Here is a 16,647-nt window from a genome sequence, read left to right as displayed (position 1 = left end):
CTTCCCAAATTACAAGATGCAAAATGAAATCGCCTCTTAAGCAGGAAGTGTCCCTATAGCTTATTGTGTGGACTAGCACCTCATCCCAATCCTTGCAGTGTTCTTAACAAGGTAGTCCTAACTTTTGTGGCATCACAGAATAGGATTTACAATGAAAAATGAAAAATGTAAGTCAACAAGTATCCTCCTGGAATCTAAATTTGTTCCTAAAAACTATAAATAATCAGTCCTAAAAGCTATAGTTAAATCATTCACAAAGCCTCCTTGCTTAGTAAGACTATATTTTCCGACTAGGAGGATATCCAAGTTGGAGGCTTTTTCTCTCTAGTCCCAGGCTCCAAGCCCATGGTGACATGTGATTTATAATTTTCAATATCTAGCTTTGCCATAATTCTGCCTTATCCCACAGGATCTGCAGGAAAAGGTGCGGCACACACCAGATGGTTGGAGAGCAGATAAGTCTTTCAGCTTCAGGAAAGATTGTTTTAGAACAGGCACCGCATTCAGGCAGAAAACGTGCATTATGGAAATCTATAAGGCCTCTCTGGTTAAAGGCCACTGACTAACACAGCAGTAGTTTCCTGGTGAGGTTGTATATGGGAGCTACTTGGCCATCATCCCCTTCTGAGGAATTATAGGAGAGAAAACCTTGCCTGTCTCGCTTCAGTCTGCATTTGGGCAAAGGCTATACAAGACAGGCAAGCAATTTGTTTAGTTTTGGAATCTCTCATGGAACATTCATTAATTCAGTGCAGTTTGTCCCACGCTTATAGAAGTGTGTACTGCTTTGGTACAACCCATCTTGCGAAGTGGCACCTGGAAGCAGCTGTTTTGCAGTCCTCCCTTTGAAAACCGTAGAAGACTGGAAACGCAACCCAGTGAAAGCCTTTCTAAGTCTACATACAGAGAGGTCTGAAAACATTTTTTCAAAGCCGAAAGAGGTTTTTTTTTTTAATAATTTTTTATTGGTAAAATAGTTCATCATTAATACACATACACAAGCATACAAACATACATTTCATACAATCCTTAAAAGTGTTCAAACATACTTACACTCAATCCCACAAATAGTTCCTTTCCCCTTCACCATCCACCACCCCTCACCCCACCTTTGTGTTTGACTTCCAATCTACTCAATTACAATTTCTTTCCACTTCTATTACTTTCTTTCACACACCTTTAGCCTAATTTCATACTTCTTTTTCTATTACACATTGTTATCCATCTTATTTGATATTTCAGTATTTGAAATGGAACTTGTTTATTCTAATAGGAGTTCTGATTTTTCGATATGATTTTGCAAGTATCTTTTAAACACCTACCAGTCCCTATCTATCTTTTCTTTTGAAATCCTTCCAATTTCTTCCATTGTTTTGGATATATTGTAATACTCCAATAATTTGGCAAGCCACTCTGTTTTTGTCGGTATTATACCACTTTTCCAGTTTTTCGCAATCAATAGCCTTGCTGCTACTGTTGCGTATAAATATAAGGTCTTATCTTCTTCCTTTAGGCTTCCTGGTACTATTCCCAATAGAAAACCTTCTGGTGTTTTCCTAAATGAGTATCTAAACATTTTTTTCATTTCATTATATATTATTTCCCAAAATTGTTTGATGTTTAAACAATTCCACCATATATGTATCATAGTACCTTTTCCCGTGTTGCATCGCCAGCAGACATCGCTACAATTTTTATTCATTTTTGCTATTCTTTCAGGTGTTAAATACCATCTATGTTGCGTTTTAAGGTAATTTTCTTTCAGTATATAACACATAGTGAATTTCATATCTTCTTTCCACAATTTTTCCCATTGTTCAAACATAATATTTTTCCCAATATCTTGCGCCCATTTAATCATTGATGCTTTAACCAATTCATCCTTTGTTTCCCACTCTAAAATCAGATTATACAATTTAGATATATTTTTTGATTTTTCTTGGATTAAGTATTTATCGAATTTTGATATTTCTTTTTCAAATCCTAACTTTTTGTCTTTTGCTAATTTATACTTAATTTGAATATATTGGAACCAATCACTAATATGAGCTTTAATTTCTGTGTAATCCTTTAATTCCAATTCTCCGTTTTCTTCCTTTAATACTGTTTTATAGGTAGCCCAATTTTCTTTCATATTTAATTTTTTCACTGCGACAATTTCTGCTGGCGATGCCCACCAGGGAGTTTTCGGTTCTAGGAGTCTTTTATATTTCTCCCATTATTTTATATATAGATTTTCTGATTATATGCCCTAGGAAGCCTTTATGTACTCTCACTTTTTCATCTATTAAATAGGCATGCCATCCAAATCTCGTCTCTACTCCCTCTAAATCCAATACATCCGAGTCATCTAATTTGATCCTTTCCTTTAGCCAGGTCAGACCCACCGCATCGTGATATAACTCCATATCTGGGAGACCAAATCCTCCTCTCTCCTTCTTATCTATCATTATTTTGTGTTTTATTCTTGGCTTTTTCCCTGACCATATGAATTTAGCCAAATCTCTTTTCCAGTTATTAAAACATTTATCTCCTCCTAGTATTGGGATACTTTGAAATAAAAACATCATCCTTGGTAATATGTTCATCTTTATTACCGATATTTTCCCTAGTAAGGAAAGATTTAATTTTCCCCATACTTGCAAGTCATTTTTTATTTCATTCCATGTTTTCCCATAGTTCTCATTACTTAAATCTATAGTGTTTGTTGTTAAATTTATTCCAATTTCCAATCCTGTAATTTCTTGTAATTTCACTTTATCTTTTTCTTCCATATTTTTCACTAGTATTTTGGTTTTCCCATAGTTTAATTTGAATCCTGCTAATCTGCCATATTCGTTTATGCATTCCAATATTCTAGGTGTACATTGTAGGGGATTTTCTGTTGTGATCATAACATCATCTGCAAAGGCTCTTAACTTGTATCTTTTTTCACCAACTGCTATTCCTCTTATTTGGTTGTCCTGCCTTATTTTCTTTAATAGAACCTCTAATACTATTATAAATAACATTGGGGATAGGGGGCATCCTTGTCTTGCCGAAAGAGGTTTTGAAACACTGTTTGAAACATTCGGTCATAACCTGCAGGACTATCAGTCACATACTCTTGACTACTGTTACAGAACTCGTAACCTCGCCTCCTCTTTTGATGCACCTTATGGAGCTTGTAATAGACAAATGTTCACTGTATTACTAAATGTTGCTATTTATGTGCATTGAAAAGCTGTATTTGATTGTTTCTACTTTCTTAAGCACAAAGAAAACGCCGTGCTTTTCTATGTTTTTGTTCATTCTGTGGAATTGGGGCACAGAAAAACTGAGCAAATTTCTCCCCTGGATAAGGTAGGTTGCAGGCATTATTGTCTTGAATACAGGTAGTCTGAACCACAACTGGTTAATAATGAAGGTCCAGTCCACACTGACAAATTTTACCATGTGACTCTGTATGTGGGTATGCTACTGTATAAAGGAAGATTGTATATGGTTGCCATCTTCGTGCTTTCAGCTGCTGGAAAAATGCAACCATTATCATGAAAAAGGCTTCAGTTTCCCATGTGTACAGCCTGTATCATGCTAGCCTTTCCTTTCATGTACATGATCACACAAACAGGATAGCTGTATTCTTATTCAAACCATGGTTGTAGACAGTTTTTCTCCCAGTATAAAATAGATATATGTGTAGCCCCTTTGCTGTGTGTACCGAACCACCAAAAACTCAAATACAAGTATGGCTGCAATTGAGAAAATCTACAGAGTTTATCATAGGCCAGTTGTGGACTGATCTGTAGGTCATTTGTACATTGATCTATGTAGGAAAAATCCTTAGCTACATAAATCAAAATGTAAACTCTCGAAGAAACTCTTTTAAAATAACTTTTAGAAATGAATCTTACAAATCACAAATAGATATTTAACGTTCGTTATCCTAGACTAAGATTTTAAAAAGTATTCCTGAAGGACACATTTCAAAAACAAAAGTCAAGTGTTCATAAATTCAGTGAATTTGCCATAAGCTCACCACCGCCATCTAGTGCCACATTTGTATAATGCATTTAAAACACACTTAAAACGTTATATTTGCAGCTGTGTAGCCGAGTCCTGGATCTAGCTAACTGGTTCAATTCAGTATGTGAGGTTCTGGCCTGCCCTGTTCCACTTGGTCTCCCCTCCCTACAGCCTACTCTTCCCCAATTTTCACTCGCTGCGTAAAATACATGGGGATTCCTGTTCCCTGGCCCTGTTAGGTTCTCCCCCTACCTTACATGTGGTCATCCTGTGGTGTGCAGGCTGCATGCAGCCCTCGGCCAACTTTTGTGAATCCTTTTGGAATCTCCAGCTGATTCCTCCCTCCCTGTTGCGCAGCTTTTAGCCCTAGGGATAGCTTCTCAACCTTCCTAGCACTGATAAGCGAGGCAGCAGGAGGGACATGATAGGCTCTCCTGATGCCTGTACAGAGAGATGGGGACGGGGAGGAGGAAAAGTGTCTTGGGGAAGGGGCTCACTCAGGCCTCACCCACACCCACCGCCTACATGCAGCCTCCCAGTTCACAGACCACCATTGCATTTGACCCTCAGAGGCAAAAGGGTTGCCTGCTCATCTTCTCGGCCCTGTGCCTTCATGGCCGTTCGCTTTCTTAGCTCTGCATTGTCTTTGCCATTCTTTGTAGGAACTGTGTGCTGGGGCTCATATCATATTTCTCCTGAAAACAGTACTCTCATTTTACTCTCATTTCCCCCACAACATTCCACGTAGAGAAAATATATTTCTGTTATTTTATACATGGTATTTTTATACTGCTTCCCCCCTCCTATGTATGCTTATGCAAATATTTGTATGTGGTGTGGGTTTTAAGGAACCAGATGTCATCCGAAGTGTGGTTTTTAAAGTACCAGATGTCTCCAGATCTGTAGTTGTAGAGAGACAATCAAATGTATCCAACAATTGTGAGAAAGGAGCCTTTGATGAGATTCGTACTCCCAATGTTGTTTTACTGCCGCTAGGAAAGCAGCATATGTAACCAATGTCATGTAAGCGAAATGATTTGTTTTAATTTAAACCCAAAGTGAGCAAAAATGCACATATTTATTTTTTCAAAATAAATTCTGTGAACAAAAATCGTTTCAGCTGCCCTTCTCCCTTCACAATAGCGTATCAGATTGAATAGAGGTTCTGAGCCATTTTCTTGGAGCACAGATCAACTGGAATCTCTCATATCACTGAAAGAAAAGGAGTGAGTTTGTTAACTTAATACCCACTGAGTTGTTGGGGCCTTGATGCAGTAATAACATATGGGATCTATTAAGATACGGTATTCTTTTTGTAATGGAGAGATATGTCGTAGACTGGCCAAGTCATGTAAAGGAATCTTATTTAGATCTTATTAGCAGAACACCTGGGAGTCTCAGGGGCTCCATTTCAAATATTTAGGAGCATCATGCAACTATAAACAAATTAATAGTGTAGATAAAGTAATATAGAATAATTACTAATAATACAGTAATAAAGCAAATACTAAAGTATATATCTGGATAGGCTTGCTTAAATAATAAAGATAGGTTTTAGCAGGCTTCTAAAACAGTATAATGTGAATGCTTATCTAATGGTCAATAGGTAAAGCTGTTGCATAGCTTACCTCTGTTGTAAAGGACATTGTGAACTCCAACACACATCGGCTCCAGCCAGCATGGAGAATAATCAACGATGATGGGAGTTTTAGACCAACATCTTGAAGACCAACATCTTAAACGAAGAACAACACTGATGTGCATTGTTGACAAATATATGGATGGAGTGATGAATACTGGACAATTTCAGAAGGTAAGACTTTAATTAACCTGGCCTTTGTATCGATTGCCTGGCTCATTGTAGAAGACCATGTGAAATCTCATTTTCACCATGCAATAGTCATGAATGCACCCCAAGTCTATTTCCTTGCTGTGTCCATAGTTAATTTCATTCGCTAATTTCAGCAGCAGAAAAAGTTAAAATAAAAAGGTTGTCATTCTATACATGTGCATAACCACAGCACATTAATTAAAGACTTGCTGTGAAATGAGTTACACAAATGCAGAATTTCTCAGTTACTTTAACATATATTAGGATGTACCATTTTGTGGTGTGCTGGAAATAACATCACTGGGCATAATGGTTAAAAGATTTACATTTAAATCCAAAACTATTGTGATCATAGAAACTGCTGTTGACTACATAGTTCTCCAAAAAATGAGGAAATGGGCAAAAGTTTGCATGATCAATGCATTGTTACGGGAGTCTTTCACAAATGGTGCCTGCCGGGTGCTTTAGACTGCAACCTCCACCAGCCCCAGCCAACATGAGCCGCTCCCGGAGCTTGCAGGGCTGGGGATGGGGGAAGCCCAAGCTTCCCCCGACCCCAGCCCCCAGCACAGGCAGCTATTCGCAAGCCTTCCGAGCGCAGTGGGAACTCCCGCCAGGTTCCGAAGGCTTGCAGATAGCTGCCTGAAGCCTGGAGAGCGAGAGGAGTCGGTGCGCACCGACCCCTCTCGCTCTCCAGGCTTCAGCGAAAGCCTGCATTTGCTCCATAGGACGCACACACATTTCCCCTTCATTTTTGGAGGGGGGAAAGTGTGTCCTATAGAGCGAAAAATACGGTACTTCTCAGTAGCATGCAACTAGCCTGGCACCTCAGTGGTAGCTCTGAAGCTTTTGTGCGGCTCGCTGTCTCCTCTGCTCCTGTGGCAGTTAAGAAGAGGAGGGCAGGCCTGAGAACTGGCCAGGAACCCAGGCAGCTGATATAGGGACCTCTAGCCCCAAGCCAGGGCTGTACCAATCTGATTGCTCTTCAAGGTCATTGATGAGGTGAAAAAACTATTTCTTGCAACTTCCGGGTCAGCGCCAGCGATCAATGGCGGATTCCCTCTGAGTCTCGGAGGGACCAGCTCCGCGGGCTCGGGTCTCACCGCTGCGGCAAAGCGGGGACCCTTTAAAAATCACAGGCGGGGGAAGCCTGTGAACGTGGGGACTCGGCGGGCACCATCTGCGCCCCCCCCCAAGTTGCGAAGGGACCCTTTTAAGGGCTCCGGAGCAGGACGGGGGTGAGGCGCGGTGCTGAGAGTCGACTGCTTCTTCCGCGGAGTGAAGCCGCACAGCCGTTATTGGAGAGCGCTGACTTTTTCCTGGGACAATTGGATTTAAAAGCAACTACCCGTGAGTAGGATTAAACTGAATTAATTGGAGAAAAACATTAATTGGCTTCATTATTATCAGATAATGGAGGCATATAATTTGGATAAAAAAATCGGCTTCCAGGTGGAAAAATCAAAATTAGAAACAGAACTGTTAGGACTCAAAACTAAGACTTTGTCAAAGATGTATAACTTGCTGCTGAAATGGAACACTCAGGATGAAACGGTGAAATCTGTTATGATTAAATGGGCACAAGATGTTGGACATAACATTATGTTTGCTGACTGGGAACAGTTATGGACCACAGGTATGAAGTTTACGGCATGTAATGCCTTAAGAGAGAATATTATGAAAATGATTTACAGGTGGTACATGACCCCAGTCAAGCTTGCAAAAATCTATAATAAATAATAAATGTTGGAAATGTAAAGAAAATGAAGGTACATTCTTTCACCTTTGGTGGACGTGCCCTAGGATTAAGGCTTTCTGGGAAATGATTTATAATGAAATGAAAAAGGTATTTAAATATACCTTCCTGAAGAAACCAGAGGCCTTTCTCCTGGGCATAGTCAGCCAATTGGTGCCAAAGAAGGATAGAACCTTCTTTATGTATGCTACAGCAGCAGCAAGAATACTTATTGCAAAGTATTGGAAGATACAAGATCTACCCACTCTGGAAGAGTGGCAGATGAAGGTGACGGACTATATGGGATTGGCAGAAATGACTGGCAGAATCCGAGACCAGGGAGAAGAGTTGGCGGAAGAAGATTGGAAGAAATTTAAAGATTACTTACAGAAATATTGCAAAATTAATGAATGTTAGAATGATGTTGGATAGAAATTAAGTGGTTTCCAGCTGTAATGTATTAAGGGAATATGAGAATCAGGCTTAGAAACAGGTTAAAACTTAATGGCAAGGATTTGCTGAACTAACAATTTGAATTGGAATACAAAAAAGGGAGGTACGAGGAGGTCCAGGAAACATGTTAAAGGAAAATGAGAAATGGGAAATTTGCATGTTTCATTTTTTTCTTTTTAATTTTTTTACTTCTGTATTTTTGTTATTATTATTTATTTTTTCTTTTCTTTTTACCTTTATTGTATTATTATTAAAAACTTTAATAAATATTCTATAAAAAAAGAAAAAACTATTTCTTGCAAATTAAGAGATCACTATTCATTAAAAAAAAGCATTGCAGAGCTGAGCAGTATTATGCAAGACTATTTTTGGAGGCATTTCCTGAAATGTTTTTTTCCTGTGGTGCTTTCTCTCATTTTTCACTCATTTCCTAACAGGCTGAAAGGGCACATGAAGCAATCACCTTTCAATATGTGCTTTGCAGTCAAGCAACCACAACTTCATAGTATCTGAGGCTGTAGAAAATTGATTTAAGTGCTTCAGTAGCTGCTAAAATGCTTAAAGTTGTAAGTATAGTGGGGGTTAAGTGTTATTTAAGGAAAATCCCAATGAATCAATGATGGGGATATAATTGCAAATTGCAATTGCTTTTTGGCTAGTAATGTTCTTCTAGTCACCCCCTCAACTGTGGAACTGAAACATATAGGGCACTTAATATTTTTCTAACAAATGGGCAGTCCTGAAGCATGTTGATAGACTGGACCACATACATACCTTCCATGGATGCATCAAAGACCTTGATAGAGTATATCCCATTCTGATGTTTATATAGCAAATAATCTTGTGAATTGGGATACTCCTGTGCTACTAAGGTAACATGGAGCTGCACATACGTTCTAGATTTTTTTGCCATAAGTGACTTTATGAAGATTTACCATTCACCTATAAATGACCTGAATCAAAGTTTGTTGTTCACATGCAGGACTGCCAATAGCCTTGGATGTCTGCTGGGACCACTATTGATTCCTACCCTGCCCTGGGTTTCCTTTCGCCTGCGACTCCAGTTTGAAGAATGGTGCGACAGCCAACTTGCAGATCTTCCATGCTCCAGACTGGTGCTATGTCACTGTTGGAAATGAACAGTACTGCTTACTGCTGCCAGGTAAGTCCACAGGACTGGCAGGCATTGATGTAGGAAGGGGCTCACCAGAAATTACTTTGCCAAGGACCTTCTCAAACCTGAGGCAGCCTTTCTCAGGTTACAATGCTGTGGTCACTTACCTGGGAGTCAGCTCCACTGAACTTAATTGGGAGTTTACTGTAAATCCTACTGAAAGCAGTAAGACGAGTTAGTTGCGAGTGACAAATGCAGAGCTTTTTTCCGGCTGGAACTCACCGGAACTCAATTCCGGCACCTCTTAGACGGGCGCCATTGCCATTATAAGTGAATGAGTGAGTTCCGGCACCTCTTTTTCTAGAAAAATAACCTGGACAAATGTTTCGGTGAGATGCAGGAATGACAATTTCTATGAATGCCAAATGGTCCTCAAGCTTCAGTTTGCGAGTGTTATTCAGAGACCTTACAGTGTTTGGTTACAGACTTAGGAAGGAAAGTTAAACATAGCCCCGCAACACCCTGCCTGCCGCAGTTTAATGTTTGTCTCATGTAATTTATTCATTTTGCAAACATAAAAAGAGAATACTAAAATGGAGCTCAATGTTTAGCGATTTATTGTCAGCGGCTGCAGTTTCTGTATGGCTCAAACAGGCAACAATAAACTTTCAAAAACAGGCAATTCTCCCTCCCTCCCCAAGAAGGCTGCTAAATTCCCCAAATCAAGCTCCCACTGTGGACTCGGATAACAATACAATACTGGATTTTGTTCCTATAATTTGTTTTATAGAAAACATCTGGCTTCCCCCCCCCTCAGGTCCCTCTTTTGTTGTTATTTTTGCACTAAAAAGGAACAGAAAATGGTAAAGGGGTTGATGCATTCTTCTTTAGCATGTGCGGTCCAGCAAGATAAAAGGAATATAAAAAAATAAGATTGGCACATCTAGGAAAGCAGGACTTGGCTCCAGTTCAGGTTAGTCCAAAATCACGTTATCAGCTTAAAAAACTGCGACCAGTTTGTTTGTTGCTTGAGTAGCATGTAGAAGGGTTGCCCAAATCAAGTACACACTTCCTTCTTTTTGCCAGTGGTGAATGATGAATGGTGCTCATGTATGAAGTAATCATATGATTCAGGCTCCATGACTTAAAATAGATTGCTTACTTGTGTCTTTTGAATGGTGGTCTGTGCAGTCACAATCACAGGATCTGCATCTGTGCACAGAAACTTCTAGAGCAGGGGTCGGAAAAGATTCTGTGGCTTGGGCTGGTTTACGGTCCTGCAGACATCGTGGTGGGCCGGAGTGTGTGCGCATGCATGCACAAACACTATTTCCGGCGCGGAGGAGGCGTCCGCAGCTTCCCATTGGCTGCAGAAGCTTCCTGGAGCCAATGGGAAGCCAGTCAGTGTCGCGGAAGGCGGTCCCTGAGCAGACGTGGGGGTCCATGGGTTGGTTAAACGACCCCCATGGGCCGCTTGTGGCCCATGGGCCTTAGGTTGCTGACCCATGTTCTAGAGCTTAAGCCAGGGAACTGGCACTCACTTCTCCTTCCTAGAATGGCATCTTCCACTGCTGTTAGACAAGAGGGGCATCAGCAGCGTGGAAGGATGCAGGGCAGTGCTTTGTGTGGTTACTCAAAAATAGGTTGGACTGAATCCCATGGGACTTATTCCATGTCGTACACTGTAAATAAAACAGGGATTGGGAACCTCTTGTCCTGCAGGCCAAATTTGGCCTCCCCATTGGGTCGGCAATGTCACTTTGGCCAAGGCACATGCACCAGTCTTACACAGCAGCTAAGGGCAGGGCTTGGCTGAAAAGGGCCTTTTGACACTCAACTGATAGTTGAGCATGTAGTGCTGGGCTGTGGCAGGTGTCAATCACATGCCACTATGGCATCAGATGATTGACAGGGCCCACCTGCGTGCCGAAGTTGGCAAGGGGAAGTGGGCAGGAGATAAAGATCTGGCCCACAGGGCCAAAAAGTTCCTACCCCCTGCCTTAAAAATTGTGACACATGATTAGAAACCAATACTTTCAATATTTGGTGTTTATAGATCTCCACATACATTGTGGAGAGCATAGCAGAAAGAGCATGTTTCAACTGGACACAGTGACACAAAAGTAGGTCATGATAACCTGGAGTCATTATCCTGCAAAATACAGTTGCATATTGAATAGAGATTACTATTTGTTATGGCAAGGCAATCTTGAATGCCAGCTGGAAGAAACCGGTATTTTAACTCTGATGGGGGATGCTAAGTGGGTACAACTGCAGATAACAGCAATTATAGTTAAAATCAGGCTACCCTCCCCAAAAGTTCTGAGCTACAGGTAAAGCTGTGCCAGAATGGTTCACGTGGACTAAATGGAAGGTCTTTCTCTTAACATAAAGGATACAATACAGAAAGGTCTTAAGGATATGATACAGAAAGGTCTTAAGGAAATTTGTGCAGTAAATCTTGTTTAGAAGTGTTTTTGATTACCTATGCAGTGCTTTCATCCTCTCAGGGATTTCCTCAGACCCTTGGTAAATTAATTCAGAATATGTTCAGTTTAGCTGTGTGCCTAGCAGAGCACTGACCCAACAGAATCACCCCACCCCCAAATCCTAAACATTTTAACACCAGTTTTTTAGGGAACATAAGCAAGGATAGTGAAAAGTCTGTTATCTGAAAACACCAATCTGTTTGCAGAGGGAAAGAAAGGAGGAGCCGCACCACACACTGTTTACAGTACAAATATTCATTTCTAAAAGAACAAATTTAACAGTATTCCTTCCATAAAGAAATAAAAGCGCAGACAGTTTCTCACATTCACATAATCATCATATATACAAAAATGCTGTGCTTGTGTAGAAATGTCTTTCTTGCATCCTCAGCTAGTTTATTCTCCAGAGAAGTGGCTCCTATCATCTATGAATCTTGCTTCCATGAAGAGGTACAAATACTGTTTTATTATGAAAGTGATTTAGGTTTTGCACAGCTGTTTTCAGAGGGAACTACTGTGCATCTTGTTAGACAGAACTGCTCTAACACTGACTGCCCCAGAACCAAACATTATAATAACAGTAGAAAGAATAAAGTCAAAATTCAGTAATCCCAAAACCTCCTTGCCTGGCCAGGCTTAAATATCTCTTCCCATGCTATCAAGGCTCATATGAAATGATTTATCCATCGTGGAACAAGGGGCAGCATTTCTTTGTTTGCTTATATCTTGAACAAATTATTCTAAGTACTTTTTTGTCTATAAAAAAAGCACAAGCAGTGGGTGGTGGCTGAATTTCATATAAAAAGAAGAAAAGTCATGTGAGAAAGATCATTTAAATGTACCACCCTTCCTCTTTTGGACATTAAAGCATAAATAACACTATTTTTGGCAGAGCGTTTTAAACCCTCCTATATGCCCTAGGCAGAATCCGAATCAGCCTTATTCACGAGAGAAATATCAGTGTGGTCCTCTTCAGAAGTAAAGTCTAACCCTCCAACTTAAGAATCACTAGCTCCATATGTGATGGAATAGAATTCCTTTGAGGGGCTTAAACATTTCAGTGCCCTCACAACTCAGCCTGCTGCCATTTTCAGATGTGCCTTGGGTGCCTGTTCAGACTGTCTCCAACATTATGACAAAATGACACTAGCTGTATTGGCAACAGCAACAAACCACACCACTTGATGTTGTTTTCTTTTGCTGAGTCTTCAGAATTAGCAGACCCAGAATCCCCATTTGTCCCTTGGTGATCAATTCTACCCCTCACGATGGGGCTACACTTGCACTGCGCAGCAGACTCTTCCGTCCTGTAAGGAGCCGACCTTCCAAGTTCTTGGCCTTTAGCAGTGGAGTTGGAAATGCTGTGGCCTGGATCACCCTGAACAAATACCTACAGTATAAGGAAGGATTCAAATAAGCTGTGTAGGCATGGATTAAAGATGGTTTGGCAAAGGGCCTCCTGTAAAAAGGCATTATTCTCAACAGTGTGCTCTTATTAACCAGGTGGTAATAAAGCTCTTTCCCTCCCTCCCACCTTTATCTCAACCAATTAGGGAAAGGATAACAAATGTATCATACTGAAATCAATGCCGAACTGAATGTTGGAGAATGGTTTAAGGATGTAGGCAAAGTTTATATTCTAACTCAGGCATCCCCAACCTTCGGCCCGCCAGATGTTTTGGACTACAATTCCCATCATCCCTGATCACTGGTCCTGCTAGCTGTTCTAGCCAAAAAAAAAGCTCATGTTGGCAACAGCAACACAAAGATCCTATGGTGTTACAATAGGGTTGCCATATTTCAGAAAGGTTGTTGAACTCTTTTGGATGTTATTGAGCTATTTTTAAGGAAAATCACCAAAAATGACACTGTCGGTGTGGGTTGCCATACATTCAGATTTTCCTGGGTGTTTCAGCAATTTCTGTCTGGACACTGCTTCCAACTGCAGTATTCTGGATATGTCCTGGAAATTCCGGACATATGGCAACCCTGGTTACAATGGCACTGTGCTGTTACTGTGGCCTTGGGCATGGGGAAGCCCATGTTCAAACCTCAAATCAGCTATGAATCTCAACAGTGGCATTTAGCCACCTCCCCTGCCTCACAGGCTTGCTATGACAATAGATCACTTCTTCAAGTTCTTTAGAGGAACTGCGGGGTAAAAATGTAATATAATAGAAAACCAGCAGGACAAAATCCCAATTACCCCCAAACTCCTCCTGACTTAAGTGTTCAAAGCCCAAGGTGGCAAAATCTGGATACTGACTGAAACTGCCCTGAACTCAATATTCAGCTTTTAAGGAGATGTCTGAACTAATGTTACACACTATTCAACCATTTTGACCAGAAACTTGAAAAAAGTGGGTGGGTGGGTGGGTGGGTGTGTTCCCTTTATAAAATTTAGTTCTTAGAATCCAAACTACGAAGATACTAAAAAATTGATGGGAAAGTGCTGTAATTTATTAGCCTGGATATTTTGGCCAATAATTTCAGAGTCCAGGGTATTCTGTATTGGAGACACTAACCTATTTCCCAATGAGGTGATAAAATGTCTGGGTAGTACCGCTTTAGCCTACAAGCGGAGGTCATGCAGCAGAATGTTTCCCCAAGGGAGGAAGACATTTCTCCCTTGGGGAAAACAAGCCCATCAAAAGCCTTGATGGGCTAGAACTATTCTTCTTAACATCTACTTTTCTTTATGGAATGATTTTGGGGAGGTCAGGTTGGGATAATTCAATTATGTGAGCTCCCACTTGGAGTCTGAAGTGGTACAGTCCAGACCTGCGTTTACCACTCCAATGAGACTTAGACCTAAAGTGAAGAATGACCACTTTTTCCTTGATTCAGCATAGCTTTTCTACAATGGTCAATAAATCTTTAGTACCGCTAAGGTTTTTTTTGAAGTGAACAAGTAAAAATGTAAAGCGTGAACGTTACATGTGTTCTCTAACATGTGTTTGTATCATATGCAGCAGATGGACAGAATTAGCTGCAATTTCCTACTGACTTTACGTACAGGTTTGTTGCTCTGTCACATGTGACAGAAGAATCACAGCGACAATGAATTTCTATCTACACCACAATGCTTGGTTCCAAACCAATAAAATACCTTGGAAGAAGAGCCAAAAGAGTTGCAAGTATGCACACCAGATAAAACCTTGGAGTAGACAAATGTTTCTGAATTATCCAATATGGATTGGCTGGTGGGTTGCAGAGGATGCAGGTAGCTCCAAAGGTCCCAATAATGCTGAAGAACAGGAAGACGCTACCAGCTAGAACAGAGAAGTGTGCCACATTCTGAAATTAAAAAACAACAACACACACCACAGAAGAACAAACGGAGTGAGACAGAATCTGCTTCCATTTCTGAAGAACTGAAAGGCAGTGGTACGAGCTCAGAGAATCACATATTCATTCACCATTCCAAACTAGCATTGTATCCATGGTTCTTAGCCCCTAATGTTTAAGGGTGGGCTCAGGTAACTGTGCTGCAGGGCAGCTGCTTGAAAGGTCACTGTGTGGCACCTGTTAACTGGGGAAGCAGTTGTCTGAAGACTCCACCCATGCAGTTAAGCTGAGGGCTAACCCTGCTTTGCTTCTCCAGATTTCCAAGTAGCCATGGGTGGATGGGCTTAATGTGAACAAAGGCTGCAAGCAGCTTCTTCTGATTTGAGGAAGGTCCCATATATTACCCATCAAAGTTCCCACTTGTTACATGGCCAGGCCCAACGGGATGGGGGAGGCATGCTGCTCACTGAGGTCCAGCTCTGAGGGCCTTCTGGCGGTTCCCTCGCTGCGAGAAGCCAAGTTACAGAGAACCAGGCAGAGGGCCTTCTCGGTAGTGGCGCCCGCCCTGTGGAACGCCCTCCCACCAGATGTCAAAGAGAACACCAACTACCAGGCTTTTAGAAGACATCTGACGGCAGCCCTGTTTAGGGAAGCTTTTAATGTTTAATAGATTATTGTATTTTAATGTTCTGTTGGAAGCCGCCCACAGTGGCTGGGGAAACCCAGCCAGATGGGCGGGGTATAAATAATAAATTATTATTATTATTATTATTATTATTATTATTATTATTAGTGGCAGCTCATTCTCTGCTAAGACAGAAAGGGTGGTTTCATTGCTCTTGCTGTGGCCGCCCAGGTCTGAGGCACAGAAGGCACTGAAGCCATTCATTGGCCTTTTCTTCATAGCGCTGGCTGGCCTACAGTGCCCTGACAGAAGCCAAGACCCAGGAGATGCCACAGCCCTTTGCCGCTGCCTTGGCCCAGCAGCACCCTTAGATTAAGGGAGGCTGAGGATGTTCCAAGGAGATTCCCCTCTTCTTCACCCACTGGGAAGTTCTTTCACTAGGGTTCTTTCTTAACCCTACCTCGCTGTGTTGGGATTCACAAGGAGGAAAGGTCTAAAATAGAGGAGCTAGAAAGAAGTTCATCAGGCTTGTTAATGTGGGAAATAATATTGCAGCCCCCCCCCCAAATTTTTTTACATGCTTTATTAGGTAAGCAAAGGGTTAAGACACAGGGCGTTTCCCTTTAAATTCCTAGAAAGGGCAGTCTGGAAAGTCATATACTCTGCTTGCCCTGGCAGGAAAATAATCCTTGCTACCTCCTCCCTTCTCAGTGTTCAGTCTCCTTTTCTGCAGTAATAAGAGGTAGCTATTCAGCCACCCCAGTTTCTGCCTCTCTCCTCTGCTGCCATGTAAAAACAATAATTTTAGTTAATTGGGGCAAGAATTTCTGTTACAAAAAGCACTGCCCTTGTTATGACATCATTGCTAATACTCTCTAAAGCAGGTGTGGGTGGGAAACCTCTGACACTCTTGCTGAACAACAACAACTCCCATCATCCCTGGCCATTCTTGCAGAGGCCGATGTGAGCTGTAGTTCAACAACATCTGAAGGGCCAAAGATTTCCCCGCACTAGCTCTAAAGGTAGGAATATGGTTCAGGGGAAGAACCTGCAGATGGGACAAGCTGGCTTCTGAGGAGTAAATTAGCAATTAGTTCCCTGCCTCCC

The 16,647-nt window shown here is 41.3% G+C and overlaps 1 protein-coding gene and 1 long non-coding RNA gene across 13 annotated transcripts in view; one reads left to right on the top strand and one right to left on the bottom strand.

Annotated features, from left to right (window-relative positions):
• The first annotated feature begins 825 nt into the window (after window positions 1-825).
• On the top strand, window positions 826-10,402 carry LOC128421186 (uncharacterized). The gene is made up of 5 exons (XR_008332257.1): window positions 826-941; window positions 3,047-5,818; window positions 8,462-8,590; window positions 9,007-9,186; window positions 10,030-10,402. It is a non-coding gene; the product is annotated as an uncharacterized LOC128421186 (long non-coding RNA).
• A 1,464-nt stretch (window positions 10,403-11,866) lies between these two features.
• ATP10D (ATPase phospholipid transporting 10D (putative)) overlaps window positions 11,867-16,647 on the bottom strand; it is a 58,242-nt gene continuing 53,461 nt past the window's right edge. For 11 of the 12 annotated variants that reach the window (XM_053403562.1, XM_053403564.1, XM_053403569.1 and 8 more), the window contains 2 exons: window positions 14,737-14,924; window positions 11,867-13,017 (listed from right to left, as the gene is read on the bottom strand). In XM_053403562.1, coding sequence (XP_053259537.1) covers window positions 12,891-13,017; window positions 14,737-14,924 — 315 coding nt within the window. In that variant the 3' untranslated portion in view covers window positions 11,867-12,890. The remainder of the gene's footprint in view (window positions 13,018-14,736; window positions 14,925-16,647) is intronic. The other variant, XR_008332256.1, reaches the window with a different exon arrangement.

Source organism: Podarcis raffonei, chromosome 9 (genome assembly GCF_027172205.1).
Source record: "Podarcis raffonei isolate rPodRaf1 chromosome 9, rPodRaf1.pri, whole genome shotgun sequence".
Taxonomy (NCBI): domain Eukaryota; kingdom Metazoa; phylum Chordata; class Lepidosauria; order Squamata; family Lacertidae; genus Podarcis; species Podarcis raffonei.
This window is presented reverse-complemented; position numbering and strand designations above follow the sequence as displayed.